The following is a 16,889-nucleotide window of genomic DNA, read 5'->3' as shown; positions in this document are numbered from 1 at the left end:
ATGACTCACTTTTCTTTTTGGTTTGTTTGATGACCAATTACTAAAACTAGAAACACCTTTACTTTTTTTTACTCTCTCTTGATTTATTCATTCCACTCAACACACGAAATTAATTTACAAAATCTCGTGTCGCCCAAGAAATGAGTCATTGTTCGTGGGACAGAGGGAGTACCCTTTGATTTATTGGCCGTTGATTTTGAATAACAAATTCGAGTTTTTGCTGTTTCTTTTACCAACTCTCAACGATTTTCTAATCGAAATCATTAGTTCATTGTTCGAAATGGTTGGAAGTTGGAACCCAAGTAAAAATGTGTTACAATTCCGAAACCATTTCAAATGCAGGTTTAACGTGTTTCATTTTATTAAAAAAAATTTTCAAATCGACATCATCTACTTTAGACTGACTCATGGCTTATAACGTAAAGTGAATTACTGCTTAATAACCTATTTTCTACTTTAGTTACCTTGCTCAAGTGGGACATAGTGTATTTATTCCGCATATGAGAAACATAGACTATTTCTGTTGGGACTGGAAGAATATAGAAAAGGGATTCGAACTAATAAAATGATATTGAAACTGTATAATGAGTGGACTACTTGTTGAAGACAACATTAGTTTTAAGCTAATCACAAACTTGTTGAATGCACATTTAAGATCCTAACCCCGAAGCCTCCATGGATGCAAGAGTCTCATCGCATTATTCTGCCGATTTCCCACCCTCCACGACGTCGTTCCATTTAATGCAACTTAATTTATTTTCAAGCCACTTTCTGTTTTATTTTATTAGCCAACATTAGTAATATTGCAAGAATAGTGATACTTGAATGAAAATGAATATTTAATTGGGTAAAGAATGGGCATTGCAATATGTGTGTGACAAATAAAAAAGGGCAGTGATCTGAGTGGACAGTTGAGCACAAAAAGCTTGTTGTCTAACAGCCTTTCTTCTTCCTCAGAAAAAACAGACAGTTCTTTGGTCTAATACAGTTTGATATAAATATATATACACACATACATATGTAGACAACAAGAAGAGCATGTTCAGGGCAACGAAATGGAAACCGAAATCCAAGAAATGTCCATCTCCTCCTCCCCTCCAACAATGCCAATGCACAACACCACCTCTGAATTCGACATAGAGGACGACCGGAGGCATGACCGGCCCCTCCCCATTTTCCTCAAGGCCAGTAGAGTCATGTCATTATCCCATTGCTTGGCTTGATTGATTAATAGTAGTTATTTTGTATTTTTTTTGGGTGGTGCAGTTTGCTGATGTGGAGTTTAAGGTAAGAGTTGGGAATGCTTCGTCTGTGATGACGCTGAAGATGGAGCATGATGATAAGTACAAGAAGATATTGAGAGGTATAACGGGAAGCGTTGGCCCCGGAGAGATCTTAGCTCTCATGGGCCCTTCCGGCAGTGGGAAAACCACCTTGTTGAAGATAATCGGAGGCCGATTGCATGAACATGTCACCGGAGTTGTCACCTACAACGATTTCTCATACACTCCAGCTCTCAAGAGAAGGTAGTTGTATTAATTCAGCATATACATATATATGTATTAGTAATGCATTGATAATCTGCAAACTGGATCTTTTATACAATCTCCAACTGTATATGATCTGGACCGTTAGATTTCAAGATAACAGAAAATGTTAACCCAACTTCAATCGGTTGAAATTGTTGACGTTGTGTTGACATTTTCTGTTGACGTCATCTGTTGATATTAAATCTTGAATATAACAGATCATATTTTAGAGTTGGTATAATATATATAGTTTGCATTTGATTACATCCATCATGTAGTTACTAGATGTTAAAGTGTGTTGTTGCATGCTGTTTACTATTTGCAGGATTGGGTTTGTGACACAAGATGATGTGCTATTCCCACAACTGAGTGTGGAAGAGACGCTTGTTTTCGCAGCGTTGTTGAGACTTCCAAGCAGGATGAGCCGACGACAGAAATACGAGAGAGTGGAGCAGATTCTGAAGGAATTAGGGCTGGAAAGGTGCCGGCATACAAGAATAGGTGGCGGATTCATCAAAGGAATATCGGGAGGAGAAAGGAAGCGGACCAGCATCGGACACGAAATCCTGGTGGATCCTTCGCTGCTGTTGCTGGATGAGCCAACTTCAGGGCTCGACTCTACGTCCGCTAATAGGCTGCTGCAGATTCTTCAAGGCCTCGCAAAGGCCGGCAGGACTATTATCACAACCATCCATCAGCCATCCAGTCGAATGTTTCACATGTTCGACAAAGTTCTGCTCCTCTCTGAAGGCCATCCCGTCTACTATGGCAAGGCGCGCCACTCCATTCAATACTTTTCATGCTTGAGCTTTGTTCCTGAGATCGCCATGAACCCTGCCGAGTTTCTGCTGGATCTAGCTACCGGCCAACTCAATGACATCACTGTTCCCGACCATCTTTTTGCATCACGAGACACTCCTAACTTTGAAAAACTGGTCATCAAAGTAAGCATACATACATATATATATATATGAATTGGTTTGATTTGATTTGAGATTCGATATTGGTGGTGGGCTTGTAACAGTATCTGCAGCACAAGTACAAAGCGGAGGTGGAGCCGAAAGAGAAGGAGGAGAATCACCAGATGCCAAAGGCGCCCGAGGGGCTCCAGCTAGCCATCCAGGTTAAGAAAGAGTGGACACTGTCTTGGTTTGAGCAGTTCGGGATCGTGTTCAGGCGGACATTCAAGGAGCGATGGAGGGATTACTTCGATCTGATCCGGCTGATTCAGGCGTTCGGTGTGGCCATTCTGTTAGGCCTTCTGTGGTGGAAATCAAGCGCTGAAACAGAGGCCAAGCTCAGAGATCAGGTAGGTGTAGCTAGTAGTAGTAAATAGTACTCCCTTTGTCCCATTAAAAATGAAATGTTTTCCTTTTTGGGTAATAAATAGTACGTAGTAATAATGAAATAGACAGGATACGATGTTAATGGGTGAATGCAGATTGGTTTGTTGTTCTACATATGCATATTCTGGACGTCGTCATCCATATTTGGAGCGGTGTACGTGTTCCCGTTCGAGAAGATGTTCTTGGTGAAGGAGAGGAAGGCGGATATGTACAGGCTGAGCGTGTACTACGCGTGCAGCACCATATGCGATATGTTGGCGCATTTGCTTTATCCTACTTTCTTCATGAGCATTCTCTACTTCATGGCTGGGTTCAAGCGAACCGCCGAATGCTTCTTCCTCACCTTATCCGCCATTCTTTTGATCGTCATCACTAGCCAAGTAACTATCTATCTATCCCATCTAGGGTAATGATAAAATGCAAACTCTAAATATTGTATAAACTCCAAACTATGATCTGGATCGTTAGAAAATGTCAACATGGATCGTTAGAAAATGTCAACAGTTTACAAAATAACAGCAACAAAAAATGTCAACACAACATCAACCGTTGACATTGTGTTAACATTTTGTAATGATACAGATCATAGTTTAGAGTTTGTACAATATTTAGAGTTTGCATTTGATTACATATGATGCCATTAATAAGTAAGTACTACTAAGTAATACATACTCTCTATATCAGGGAGCAGGGGAGCTGGCGGGGGCAGCAGTGATGAGCATCAAACGCGCGGGCATGATAGCCTCGATGATACTGATGCTCTTCCTTCTGACAGGCGGATACTACGTTCAGCACATCCCCAAGTTTATGCAATGGCTCAAGTACTTGTCCTTCATGTACTACGGCTTCAGGCTGTTGATGAAGGTGCACTACACCGGAGATGAGCTCTACGACTGCAGGACCAACGCAGGCTGTCGGAGGCTGCAGACCTCCCCCACCTTCGATACTGTCGATCTAAGCGGAGGGATGACCGAAGTGTGGGTTTTGCTGGCAATGGCGGTGGCTTTCCGCTTCTCTGCTTATATATGTCTCCGAAGAAAGATTAGTGCATACCATATGTAGACCAATTCATTTCTCTTCTAATTAATCAACTCTTGTCACCAGCATTCCATATCAATGCTGCACATTTTTTCTTACATCAAACTGATTTGTTTGAAATAAATGGGAGTTTACCACGATTAATATCAGTAGCCTGCATTTTAATTGTTAATTTATTTTTATTGTTAATTGTTAAGTATGTATAGTTCTGTATTTCATAGGATTACACAAGAGTTTTTGGGAATGCTCTCTTACCTATCTAAATTTTTAGAAAGATGATAGAGAGACGATGACAATAATTTCACAAGATTAAGAGAAAAAGAAAATTAGATAAAAGAGATACAAATGGTATAAAGAGTGAAGATTTATATACTGTTTAGGGCATCCACAGTGGGGCAGACGATAATGCGGACGATGACACATCCATCGTCCGCGCCCTATGCTTCGTCCACAGACGATAGGGCTTCGACCACGCATCGTCCGCCCCACTGCGGGTCACGCAGACGATACCGCTGACGATGCAACGCGTTTTCCTTTTTTTATTTTTTAAAATTCTTCAAAATTTATTATATATGTACATCCCAACTTCACTCTTCCATTCACTCCATTCTTCCATTATCACTCTTCCATACACTATAAAATGAATCTCGGTGATTACCCAAGTCCGAATAGTCCAATGTTCAGTGGTGGTGCACGGTGGTCGGGTACAGACCCTGATGAATACCGGCCATTTGACTCCAACACCCAGTACGATCCCGATTTCTGTATGGATCCGTACGGGCTGTCAGACATGGAGCCGTCTCCCACCCGTGCCCACGTCCCACCCTGCCGCGCCTCTGTCGCCGCCGCCTTGGGCTCCGCCACCAAGAAGAAGCGGAACAGGCAAAGGGCCCAGAAGTTGCCGCATCCGGAGAAGAATAAAGAGTTCGCCCCAGGGAGGACGAACTACAACCCGAATGAAACCATCGTCTTGACCCGGTGTTGGATTGATATTTCAGAGGACCCGGTGTTTGCCAACAACCAAAAGCAAATCGCGTACTGGGAGCGCATCGGTGATCGCTACAACGAGGCCAAGCCGGTGGCCGCCTACAAGCGCCAAAGGGAGTAGCTCCGCAAGCACTGGGATTAGGTGAAGAAGCAGGCCAATTTGTTCTCATCTGAGTACAAGAAATGCTTGAGGCAGCAGCGCAGCGGCGAGAGTTTGACTGATGTGCACGATAAAGCGCTTGCGTCGTACATTTCATTGTACGGCGATTTCAAGCATTACAACTCCTGGCTCCTCTTGAAGGACAAGCAGAAGTTCCAAGGAGGGATTATGCCCCTATCGGCTGCGGCGAAGAGGACGAAGAACACCGCCGTTGATTATACTAGCAGCGACAGCGGCGCACCTCCGATGGACCTCAACCAGCCGATGTACGAGGATGAGAGTTCCGGCACATCGATGTCCTCCCGGCGTCCCATTGGCGTCAAGGTTGCCAAGAATAAGGGCAAGGCCACGGACCCGACCCCGACCCCGACTTCGGCTGCGGGACATGCCTACGCGGAGTTGGTGGCGGCCGCCAACCGAAGGACGTTGTTGGACACGCACCACGCCCTCATGCAATGCGAGAACCCGGGCAAAGCCGAATACATCAAGTGGATGATCGATGATCTGCGCCGCAAGCTGGGAATGAAAGATTAGTAATGTAGTGTTTGCCTTTAATCGTAGCATTTTTATTTCTAACTCTTGTAATTTTTTTAATTAGTAATGTAGGATTTTCCTTTAATCGTAGTGTTTTTTTGATAGTTATGCATGACATATTTGAAGACATAAAAAATTAATTAATAAAATAATAGTGAAATCTATAGGACGGACTTTAGGGCATTCCACTGCAAGTGGAAGAGTAGGAGGATATAATGATGATGTGGCGGAGCATAGGGCGACCCATTATAGATGCACTTTAACTTATTTAGACATAACGTGAGCGCCTATAATCCAAGTCAGCCACTTCCTTTATTTTTAGTGATTCACGTTAGGCTTTAGTAATTTCTCTTAATTTCTATTCTTTTTCTTCTAATAATTTATTTCATGTCACTATGTCAGCAGTCTATTATTTATTCCATTTTACTTCTCTTTCTACAAATGTCAACCGCCCAATTATGAAATTAATTTCCAATATGTTGGTTTTTTATCTACAGGTAACGTCACGCCTAAAATTCTTCCCTAATCATTTCTAACTACAAAAAAAAAAGTGCTCATTTGCGACAAGATATTTGCAAGCACACCCAAATGCTAGCAAATTACTACAGATTTCCGAGAGGTCTTTCTATTTTTATTCTAGTCTACTAATGGAATTCCATTTTAATGAAGGAAATTAGATGTATTCTAAATGGGGGAGTGACGCATAAGAGTTTGCGTCGTTATTAATGAAACGCAAAATCCGTATGCGTCTTTCGCTAATGACGCACAAGGGTTATGCGTCGTTCAAAGACGCATAATGCTTATGCGTCTTACCCTAATGACACATAACCCTTATGCGTCTTTTAGTCAGCTTTTAACACACAGCGGGCAGAAGCAGGGCACAAAATACAATTTCATTTCCTCTCTCGGGTTTCCGGCGATTTCCAGCGTTATCTCCATAAGATCCGCTAATTTGTTCATCAATTTAGCTACATTCATCATTATTCATGTTTATTTTGCTTTCATTTGTTAGTTTTACCCAATTTATAAAATTAGGGCTTGTAGGAAAAATGTCCATAATTGTTGTTGTTTTAAATGTTTTTGATGCAGAAATCATGCAAGTATTTGTGAGTTTGTATTGGGGTGGTAGAGTAATTCAACTACCACATATGGGTATTGGTTATGAACCACCTCGTGCGAGGAGCTCCATCATATTAAATTCATGTGTTTCCTATTCTGAATTGGTAGCAATGATCTGTGATGCGATGAGAATAGATATGAACCAACACACAATTGAATTATTATGGAGACAATGTATAGTCTTTGCTTCCGGTATGAGTTATACATGTTCTGTGATTTGCAATGATGAAAGTGTGATGTTTATGTTCAACAATGCTCAAAATTCAAGTGGGTGTATTGAATTATTTGTTGAGTATTCACCTGTGAGGAGTTCACAAATCCCACCAGTTGTTGATTATGGTATTGGATCATCTGCGAGGGTTGAACAAATGAGCTTTGATTGTGGTATTGGATCATCTGCGAGGGTGGAGCATATGAGCTTTGATCGTAGTATGAATGAGCAGAGAGATGTTGTAGATGTTGATGATGTTGGTGTTGGATTGAATGATGAGGTAGATGTTGCAGATGATCTTGGTGAGCCAAGGCCACTATCTGAGACAGAGCCAGACCCCGATCTTAGTGATGGTGATGGTGCTGATGATGTTAATGGTAGTTCTAATGATGAGATAGTAGCATGTAAACGCGTCCAGCCTCGTGTGCCTCGACAAATGACCAGCACACCAAATAAGTGTCGCACAAGAAGGATGCAGTCGAATCAATGCAGTAATCAGGCAGGATACAATCTGCATACGGTGTCCACAGAAACTACAAAAATATAATATAAATAAATCACAATTAATTTCATACTATAGTAAATTCATTAACTAAGACAACAAAAATAAATTTCACCTGGTCGGGACGAATCAGTGATAATTGATCACGATAATGAGCTACTGAATGTCGGGGAGCATTTCCAATTTCAGTAACTCCGTGCCACCTAAACATAATATTAATGTCAAAAGTTACCAAAATAATACATAATTAAGTGAGTTAATGTAAAAAAAACATTACTTGGCTCCACACGGGGTATACGGCGTGTGCATAGGCGATATCAAGAAGGCTGGCCTCAATGTAGGCATTCTTTCCCACGCCCACAGCTGCAAAAGAACCATAGGTCCACCCACATCTCTTTTCTGTCTGCCTACAAAAGCCTCGCACAGATAATGATACAGAAATACTAAAGCAGCACTACCCCAACTGATATTAGCCACTTCTTCCGGATCGTCAAAGGCATTTAACCACATAAAGGGGACCTTGCACCCTGTGGTGTCCGGTATAATAAGCCCCCCTAACAAGATCAGAGCATGTATACATGCTCTTTGGATGTATGCATACTCATGCAGCCCATCAACCAAAGGTATCGTCGCTTGGTGGATCAGAGATGTCATCAACAAACCACCCTGCTTCGTTTCTGTTTCTGCGTCAGGTATCCATCCCAACAAATCTCGACACTTGCTGGGCCAATCTTCATATCCAATAGGATAGTCACGGCCAGTGAAAACACGACCGTCTGCTCTCAAACCCCACAGGCTTTGCACATCCTGTAAGGTTACGGTAACTTCTCCAACTGGTAGGTGGAAACAATGTGTCTCAGGCCTCCAGCGCTCGATCACGGCAGTTAGAAGCTCATTGTCCATCCTTATCGGCTCCCACATTCAACCACGCCTCTGAACCCCCATACATCAAGCCAATACATCACATTTTCATGTATTGGCACTGCCCAAACCTTACTATCCGTCCTACGAACTCTCAACACATTTGTTGTGCCATTTGCCAACAATGAGGCTGAAATGTGTTCGTTTTGATGAAATAGTAATGATGGATCCTCAGGTCCATAACATAACTGTTGTTCGGAACTTGCAGATGCCATCTACTTCAAAACATTCACCCAAGATTCAATTTTTATCATAAAAACTCAACAATCTAACTAAATTGCAACTTCAATTGACAACGACAAGCTATATTCCAATTTGGAGACATAATCAAGATTCAAATTAGGCAACAAAAGGGGCGCAATTACAAAAACTTAATCAACTGCTTCTACCCATTTAATTATTTGCATATGAAATACACAAATTACGGAAAAACGACCAACAAATCCATCAATTTCATCATAAACCCTAATTTTGCTAAATTATATGCATATGAAATACACAAATTACGGAAAATCGACCAAAAATTCCATCAATTTCATCATAACCCCTAATTTCATCATAATCCCTAATTATAGGCAACAAAACAACAAAAATCGACCAAAAATCCATCAATTTCATCATAAACCATAATTTTGCTAAATTACGGAAAACATGCACAAATTAAGCAATAAATGATGTATTTAGCCAAATTGAAGAGCAATTACCGGAATATGGTTGGAAAATGGTGGAAATTCGCCGGAAATTGTTGGGATTCGTCGGAAATTGCTACGATTTTGTCGCTTGGTTCGCTTCGCTGCTTCTGCTCTGTTTGTTTCTGAGATGCTTCTGCCTGTTTTTAAAACGCGACGGAAGACGCATAAGCGTTATGCGTCGCTAGCGAAAGACGCATAAGCGTTATGCGTCGCTAGTGAAAGACGCATAAGTGTTCTGTGTCACTAAATAAAGACGCATAACGGTTATGCGTCTCTATTAACGACGCATAACGGTTATGCGTCACTCCCTGAGTCGAAATTCGACTAAAGAGCTTTAATAAAATGGAATTCCATTAACATGGATTACTAAAAATAGAATTTTTCCAGATTTCCGAGCACATTTCGAGCATAAATGAAAAAAGTGACCAGTTTTTAAAAATGAAGAATCCTGCAAGTGAGCACAACAACAATGCTCGAAAATATGCGAGCAAATAGTGCTCGCTAATATAGTATCAGTCGTATTCTTCCATTTAGCGAGAGAGAGAGTGTGCTATTGCTCAGAATTTGGCAGCACATTTACAGGTGCTCGTAAAATACAGGGCTCGAAACTTGCCAGCACCATTTGCTCGAAAGAACCGTTGAGCCGCGAAAAAATCAGTCTGGCGGTGCCTAATTCTGATTAATATTCTCCTCATTTTGAACCGATAAATACTTCTCAATATTAACCTAACCGCCTATATCAATTCTCACCTTCTCTCCCTTGATCCGCCAGCGATCTCCCCTCTGTCGTTATCTCAAATTGAGGAACAACAGATTTCAGTGAATATATCCCCTGCTTCCACCGCCATGACGGAAAACCCCAGCGCTAACGTCTTGATGTACTACCAGATGCGCGCGCCGCATCACGGCGTCGTGGATGGGTAAGAGGTTCTCGGTGGTGGATGAGTGTAACAATTGGCAGAAACAACCGGATTTGGCGGCGATTAGGGCTTTAGCTTCGGCGATTCGGTCCGGCCAAGCGAAGAAGATGATAGAGCTTGAAATTGGACTAAAAAAAAGCATCCGATTCTCTTTAAAGTACGTGTATATTTTATCTGTTGAATCCATTAGATAGATGATTAAACAATTATTGGCATCAATTTACCACTTGAGATGAATTTGAGCTCAAAAACCGTCTTGAGTATCTGAAAAAGTGCATATTACCTTGATTTTGTTGAGCTCATTGTTCTGTTTCTATTATGTTTGAATTTCTGTAGCTGAGTTTGTAAAGTTCACATCATCTACTGTTAACTATTTAGATCATAAGAAGTAGCAAATGACTAGTTTGAATCGATTAGATTAATGGAACGATGAGTTTAGATATATTGTTTTGTAGTGATCAGAATCATATATATAGTGTTTACAAAGTCCTGCATTTTTATACAGTCATGGGACACTACTTCAACCTCGTTAACGGCTGGTTTTGACCTTTTCATGCGTCATGTGACTAGAACTTCAGCTTTGGATCATGAAGACTTTGGTTCAGCCAAGTCCTGACTACTTGAGCGTGCTAAGAAGTTTGGCGAGATATCATATAAGGTGTCATTTGCGTTTTCAGCATCATCTTGAATTGAAAGATTTAATGAACCTTTCTCATGACATGCGCGGAGGATAATAGCTATGCTTAGTCAAGATTTTATATTTGATGGCTGCGCCATTTCTGTCCATGGCTTCTCCAGGGTTGTGCTCGAAGCTTTGAGAAGAGCAGTTGAGAATAAAAAAGTGTTTCGAGTTCCCTGCACAGGTAACCTAATAACCTCGTAGCTTATCTGGATGAATGAATAGTTCTTAACTTGGCTCAGCAACCTTGTGAATTATTTGACTTATTATTAATAGATTTGAATTTGATCCTTGGTTTCCTTTGTCCAAGTGCCTAGCACTTGAAAAAGGTCATGGATTTCTTTAATCCGATGTAAAAATTATAGAAGGAATACAAAATTACTAAGACGTTTGGGATTCTTTTTACGAATAATTAGTGCTACTGTGCAACAGTGCAAGTACAATATACATCTTGCTTTGGTAAGGGTGGATTTTTATCATGCTTGTCTGTAGTCAGTAAGATTTAATAAATGTAAACGGAGTAGTTTTTTAGATTGATGATTGAATAATTGAAGTGAGATGGTGAGTATATATTTTTGGTGATTTTCTTTCATGCTATCTCTTGCATTCTTGTTGCAGGCTAGGAGAGAGAAGACTAGTTAGTGAATGAGAATACTACATGACAATAGGTATAATGTGTTCTTTAGATAAGATAGCACTTGTTGAGTTCATATCTCTCTCTCTCTTATGAAAATTGAACCATCTATCAATATTATATCCCTGTAAAAGTTAATATCTTTTCGATGTTGAATTGTCACTAGATGTTGAGGAAGAAAATAATGTCAAAAACTACAAAAAAATTAGAACATATATATTTGGAACTAAATCCTTATAGAGGAAGTCCCTAAACGAATCTCTTGTTTTATATTGGTTAGCCTATTAGTATGTTACTGTTATGAGGGTCACTTCATGCCTTGTAAGCGTTGTAGTTTTCTTTCGATCAATGGGTGAACTGATGATGGCTTAGAATTCCAGTAGTTGTTTTCTTCGTACTGGTTTGAGTGAATTAACATTTAAGCTGCAATATTTAAGATGCATTTAATGTGGTAATTTTGTAAGGATGAAACTGATACACTATTGATTGCAGATTTTGTAGGGGTTTTCTTTACATAAAACTGGTACTAATTTATTGCAATGGACTACTTGTATTCATTGCATATCATGTACTACTAATTGCTTTTCATGTTTTACAGTTGCTGAGTGTTTGATCTTTTTTTTTGTTTTTGCAGCTTGCATACAAGAGCCGTTTTTCATACTGCAGGTAACATAAAAAATCTTAAAATAGTATTCATGCTTTAACATCCTTGGTTCATGGAAACACTTGTATATTTTGCTTAGGGCTAAATTGGTTGAGGCCTACATTTGAATGCTATTCCTTCTTGCTTCTGATATTTTCCCATTTATCTCCTCTAACTTTGTCCACAGACTACCTAATAGTATTATTTATGCTTGATGTAATATTGATCTCTAATCTTCTAGTTACAATGACATCTGAATGCTATTCTAATCTTGTAGTTACAATGACCTCTGAATGTTATTTATTCTAATATTGTAGTTACAATGACCTCTGAATGTTATCATAATCTTGTAGTTATAATGACCTCTGCTGCTTGTTTATTCATAATTCAGTTAAAATGTCATTTACTTAGTAGTAAGTATCTTTTACATACTGTGTTGATTATATTGTTGGTTCTTTTTCAATAACTCCTCTTTTGCCTTCCCACTTGTCTTCGGCTGCTGCTATTTCAGTTGGCTATGTAGTAAGAAATGGCAAAAGTGCGTGCACAGGCGAACAAGCAAGCGGAGGCGTTGCTAGAGTAGGTGAAGAGTATAATGTACAATTTCAACAAAGAACAATATAGTTTATGTATTTATTATGAATTTAAATAAAGTGTAAAACAATAATTTTATTTAATACAATGTCATTTTGAATTTGTGTTTTTCTATGTATTATAATAATTAAAAATAAATTAATCCAAATAAAATTATTAAAAATTCAACATTGCAAATGGACTGATATTTCTGCACACCATTGTGCGCGCAAAATTGTAGGGGTCGGAAGTTGCGAGCACAAAGGAGACGATGTATGGTTGGACATTTTGCGAGCATAATCTGGTGCTCGAAAATTTTTCAGCTTGCACTCGCAAACTGCTCGCCAGTTTGCGACGAGGTTAACTGCTAGCATGATTTGTGCTCGCTAACTGCTAGCAAATAGGTCATTTGCGAGCAAAAAAAGCCATTTTTGCAAGCAAATCGGTGCTCGCAAATGAGCGTTTATTTTGTAGTCATGTTTATTAATCTCTATGTGTCATGTTTCTCAATTCTGTAAAACCCTAGTTTATTAATCTTCTTCTAGGTATCAAATCTCAAATATCACCATTGTAAATTAAAAAAAATTTGTGAGTTTTGTTTTCAAAGTAGCACTTTCATCATAACATATATTGATGCAGTTCCGGTCAACGACGCCTATGGATTATGTTGAAATAACTTGAAATTTACATTGTGTGAATTTCAAGTCATCATGCGAATTTCAAGTCATTCCAACACTTTCGACATTTTCGGAGTCTACTGAAATTGTATCTATGAGGGGATAAGCCTTCCATTTTAGAAATTTAAATATTTTTTTGTGAATTTGAAGTTTTTAATTTATTTATCAATTATTATATTAATAAAAATTCAATATATAATTTGTATATTTAATATAAAATTGAAAGTTATGTTTTTAGTTAAAATTAATCAATAAAATGTCGAATTAACATTTTATTAATATGCGATCAATCCAATAAATAATGATTAAAATTATTAATATTCATACAATGTAAAACATTTAATTATGATATATTTGAGATATATGCTTAAACTCAATCATAAACATGATCAAATACTAATATTTGAGATATTTCGTAGAATTTTAATGCATGTTTTAGAAATTTAAATATTTTTTTGTGAATTTGATGTTTTTAATTTATCTATCAATTATAATATTAATAAAAATTCAATATATAATTTGTATGTTTAATATAAAATTGAAAGTTATTTTTTTAGTTAAAATTAATCAATAAAATGTCGAATTAGGAGTAAAAAAAATAGAATAATAGAAATTTTATCGGGTTTTCGGGCAAGCCCATCGGGTTTTCGGGTCTGGCCCTAATGGGTTGCGGGTTAATCGGGTGCGGGCTAATCGGGTTTTGATTTTATCGGGCTAGAAATTTCTAACCCTATCCCTATAAATTTGGCGGTCTATTCGGGCCAGCCCACTGGTTACGGGCTACATTGACATCCCTACTTCCATAGTACACGAATGAAAGGGAAAAACATAAATGTTGGGACACATAAAATGAAACATGGGATTATAATCATTGGAATTTACATTTTTTAGAATAATGTGGCATATCTTATTAATATTCAACAATTATACTGATGTCCTTTGTCCTCATAATCGGCTAAGGGAGCATAATTGAAGTGTCCACGAATTGTTTCATTTTGCAAGGCCTCCTTCATTGTTTCAGAATGGAGTTTGATTCTCCATAACCATCTATTGAATTGATCACACTCTCTTGGTGGGTGAGAGAGATCATTGGGACGTAGATGAAATAGCATGAAGAAAGAAGGGAAGAATGAGAGGGAATTTAATTGAATTTAAGGCTTACTTTGCATTGTTTCTTGGATAAGTTTTCCACTACTTATAGTTCACAAATATTCTATGTTTACATTGCACAAACAATAGTTTTTGACCTAGTTAAAAATATTGTACATACGTCCTTGACTGAATCTATACTAATCTAACGAGAGACTTTGTGGTATATATTACTCCTATGTTCCTTAAATTTTGTCACATTTTTCTATTTCCGTCCGTCCCACATTTCACTTTTTACTATTTTTGATAGTGGAGCTCATATTCCACTAATTCATTCCAACTCACATTTTATTATAAAACTAAGTCATAAAAGTAGGAGTCACTCTCCACTAATTTTTTCAACTCACTTTTCATTACATTTCTTAATACCTGTGTCCGGTCAAAGTGTGACAAAATTTAAGGGAAAGAGATAGTATATGACAACCATTTAGGTGAGAAACTTTCCTATTGAATGAATTAAAGAAAATAATTATTCGATAAATATATGGTCCAATAAAATGATAGCTTCTCAAGTAAGTTCTGAAGTAGTTACTAAAACACTGTCAAATGAGTCTGCAAGAAATTGTTTATTTTTATAAGAGTGAACTGCACAAAAGGGCCCTAACTTTTCGCCGTGTAACAGCAGAGGCCCCTAACATTTAAAAATCTCATCACATGTATCTGACAAAATATATATTCACAAATCGTGTATATTTTGCCATTTTCTGGACGAAAATGCCTAAATGGGCTGAAGGGCAGTTTAGACAATTTACCCACTACACCTGTACCCTATTGTGCACATAGCCTGCATGTGTAAGTCCTGTCTTGTCAAACTGAATAGTAATCATATTTCCATTCTCCTATTTTATTTCAACTTTCCCTCCCTCTCTAAATGATTTGCATTCGACACGGCCGTTTAAACACTCTGTTTCTTTCATCTTTCATTTTCGTTGGCTTTCATATTTCCCTCTCTGAACATAATATGCGATTTTATGTTGTTCGGCATCTGGGAATTTAGGGGATTGCATTTGTTGGCAGAAAGTTCGGCATCTAGAATTTAGGGGATTTCATTTCTTCGGCATCTGGAGTTTAGGGGATTTCATCTGGATTTCACTGAATTTAGGTATCCACAAGGGTTTAGGCGATTTCATATGGAATTTTATTTTGCAATTGTAGGGTGATTTTTTTGGTTGTAGGGTTACTGTCGGGTATCTGAAAAACTATTTTGCAATTCTTGGTCGAATGTAATGGTTGTAGGGTTACAGTCGGGGCATCTGTAAAATTTTGTAATTCTTGGTTGAAGTTTACAGTTGGGCGGAATTATGATTTCAGTTTTTGTGCTATGTGCTATGTGCTATCTTTCGGCGAAATTGCATTGCAGATTTGAATTTTGTACTGTCGCATTGAATTTAGGTCGTGTTGCAATGTCTTCTTCTTCTTCTCAATCTTTAGGTTCAAGCTTCAATTGGAATTTGCCTCGTCCCGAAACTGTGAATTGTAATCACGATCTTGAGGCTGCGCTTGTGACATCTAGGACGGCTGCTAACCCGGGTAAACGTTACTATCGTTGCCCAATATGGAAGGTTAAAATCATGAATTATGTTCGTTTTTCCATTAAGTTGGCAGAAAGATTAATGAGAAAGTATTATGCAGGAAGATGATTGCAAGTTTTTTCGATGGGTTGATGCGAGTCTATCCCCAAGCTAAGACAGTTACTTTCAAAGAGTGAAACTTGAGCGAGACCAATTTGAATCTGAACTTCGAGCCAAATCGCTACTTGAAGGTGTTCTGCAAGAGAAATTGCGCATGAAAACTGTGGAGTTTGAAGCCTTGAAGTTACAACTGGGCATGAAAACTGAAGAGTGTGACGCATTGGCGCAAACAATTGGTAAAACGGCAACAACTCTCCGACAGTTAAAAATCATAATCTTGTTCTTATGTATTGTAATTTTTCTACTGTTACAACAAAGCTATGTCGTGTTCACTCCTTCGTTATGTTCTGATGTTGATTGATTACGCTTTATTTTCATCTATGCCTGAAATCACGAATGAGGTTACTCGACTATGACTAAAATCACAAACTATGTACACCAATGAATACAAACCGACGAAGTCCTCTTTGACTTTCAAATACCTGATTGATTACTTTTTGTTTCTATCTATGCCTGAAATCACGAATGATGTTTCTTAACTATGACTGAAATCACATACTATGTACAAAAATGGATACAAACCGACTAAGTACTCTTTCAAATGCCTGATGTTGAGTGATTACTTTTTGTTTCCATCTATGACTGAAATCACGAATGATGTTTCTCAACTATGACTGAAATCACATACTATGTACAAAAATGGATACAAACCGACAGACGAAGTACTCTTTCAAATGCCACCAAAATATGTCATGATATCATTGCCACCAAAATGCTAGAGTAATTTGTTACAACATAGTCTGTCACATACATAACATACATATCATGTCATCACAGCCACCAAAATATATCAACACTGCCAGAAAATATTGTTCACCCATCCCAAACAAACACAAAGTTTTAAGATTAAGTAAGTCCCGTCAATCTTGATCACCGTGGCGGCG

At 38.4% G+C, this 16,889-nt stretch overlaps 1 protein-coding gene and 1 long non-coding RNA gene across 4 annotated transcripts; both read left to right on the top strand.

Moving 5' to 3' along the window:
• Positions 1–1,012: 1,012 nt before the first annotated feature.
• Positions 1,013–4,062, top strand: LOC121747042 (ABC transporter G family member 26-like). Its single transcript, XM_042141024.1, has 6 exons — positions 1,013–1,184; positions 1,267–1,526; positions 1,855–2,473; positions 2,554–2,838; positions 2,971–3,255; positions 3,560–4,062. Exons 1-6 carry the CDS (start codon positions 1,056–1,058, stop codon positions 3,935–3,937), a joined length of 1,956 nt encoding a protein of 651 aa, XP_041996958.1. The 5' UTR covers positions 1,013–1,055; the 3' UTR covers positions 3,938–4,062.
• Positions 4,063–9,481: 5,419 nt separating this feature from the next.
• LOC121747029 lies at positions 9,482–12,609 on the top strand. 3 transcript variants are annotated; one of them, XR_006039108.1, is made up of 5 exons: positions 9,482–10,116; positions 10,530–10,822; positions 11,257–11,306; positions 11,907–11,938; positions 12,427–12,609. It is a non-coding gene; the product is annotated as an uncharacterized LOC121747029 (long non-coding RNA). The 3 variants fall into 3 exon arrangements; XR_006039107.1 differs by having other exon boundaries at positions 10,465–10,822; XR_006039109.1 differs by lacking the exon at positions 11,257–11,306 and having other exon boundaries at positions 10,465–10,822.
• Positions 12,610–16,889: the final 4,280 nt, after the last annotated feature.

The sequence above is a fragment of the Salvia splendens genome, chromosome 9, assembly GCF_004379255.2.
Source record: "Salvia splendens isolate huo1 chromosome 9, SspV2, whole genome shotgun sequence".
NCBI classification, from domain to species: domain Eukaryota; kingdom Viridiplantae; phylum Streptophyta; class Magnoliopsida; order Lamiales; family Lamiaceae; genus Salvia; species Salvia splendens.
This window is presented reverse-complemented; position numbering and strand designations above follow the sequence as displayed.

What these genes read in the sequence shown, in the direction of transcription:
- LOC121747042 (XM_042141024.1), top strand. Translation starts at nt 1,056, where the DNA reads ATGGAAACCGAAATCCAAGAAATGTCCATCTCCTCCTCCCCTCCAACA. An exon ending in ACTCCAGCTCTCAAGAGAAG is followed by an intron (nt 1,527 to 1,854) that starts GTAGTTGTATTA and finishes TACTATTTGCAG; the next exon opens with GATTGGGTTTGTGACACAAG. An exon ending in TTGAAAAACTGGTCATCAAA is followed by an intron (nt 2,474 to 2,553) that starts GTAAGCATACAT and finishes GGCTTGTAACAG; the next exon opens with TATCTGCAGCACAAGTACAA.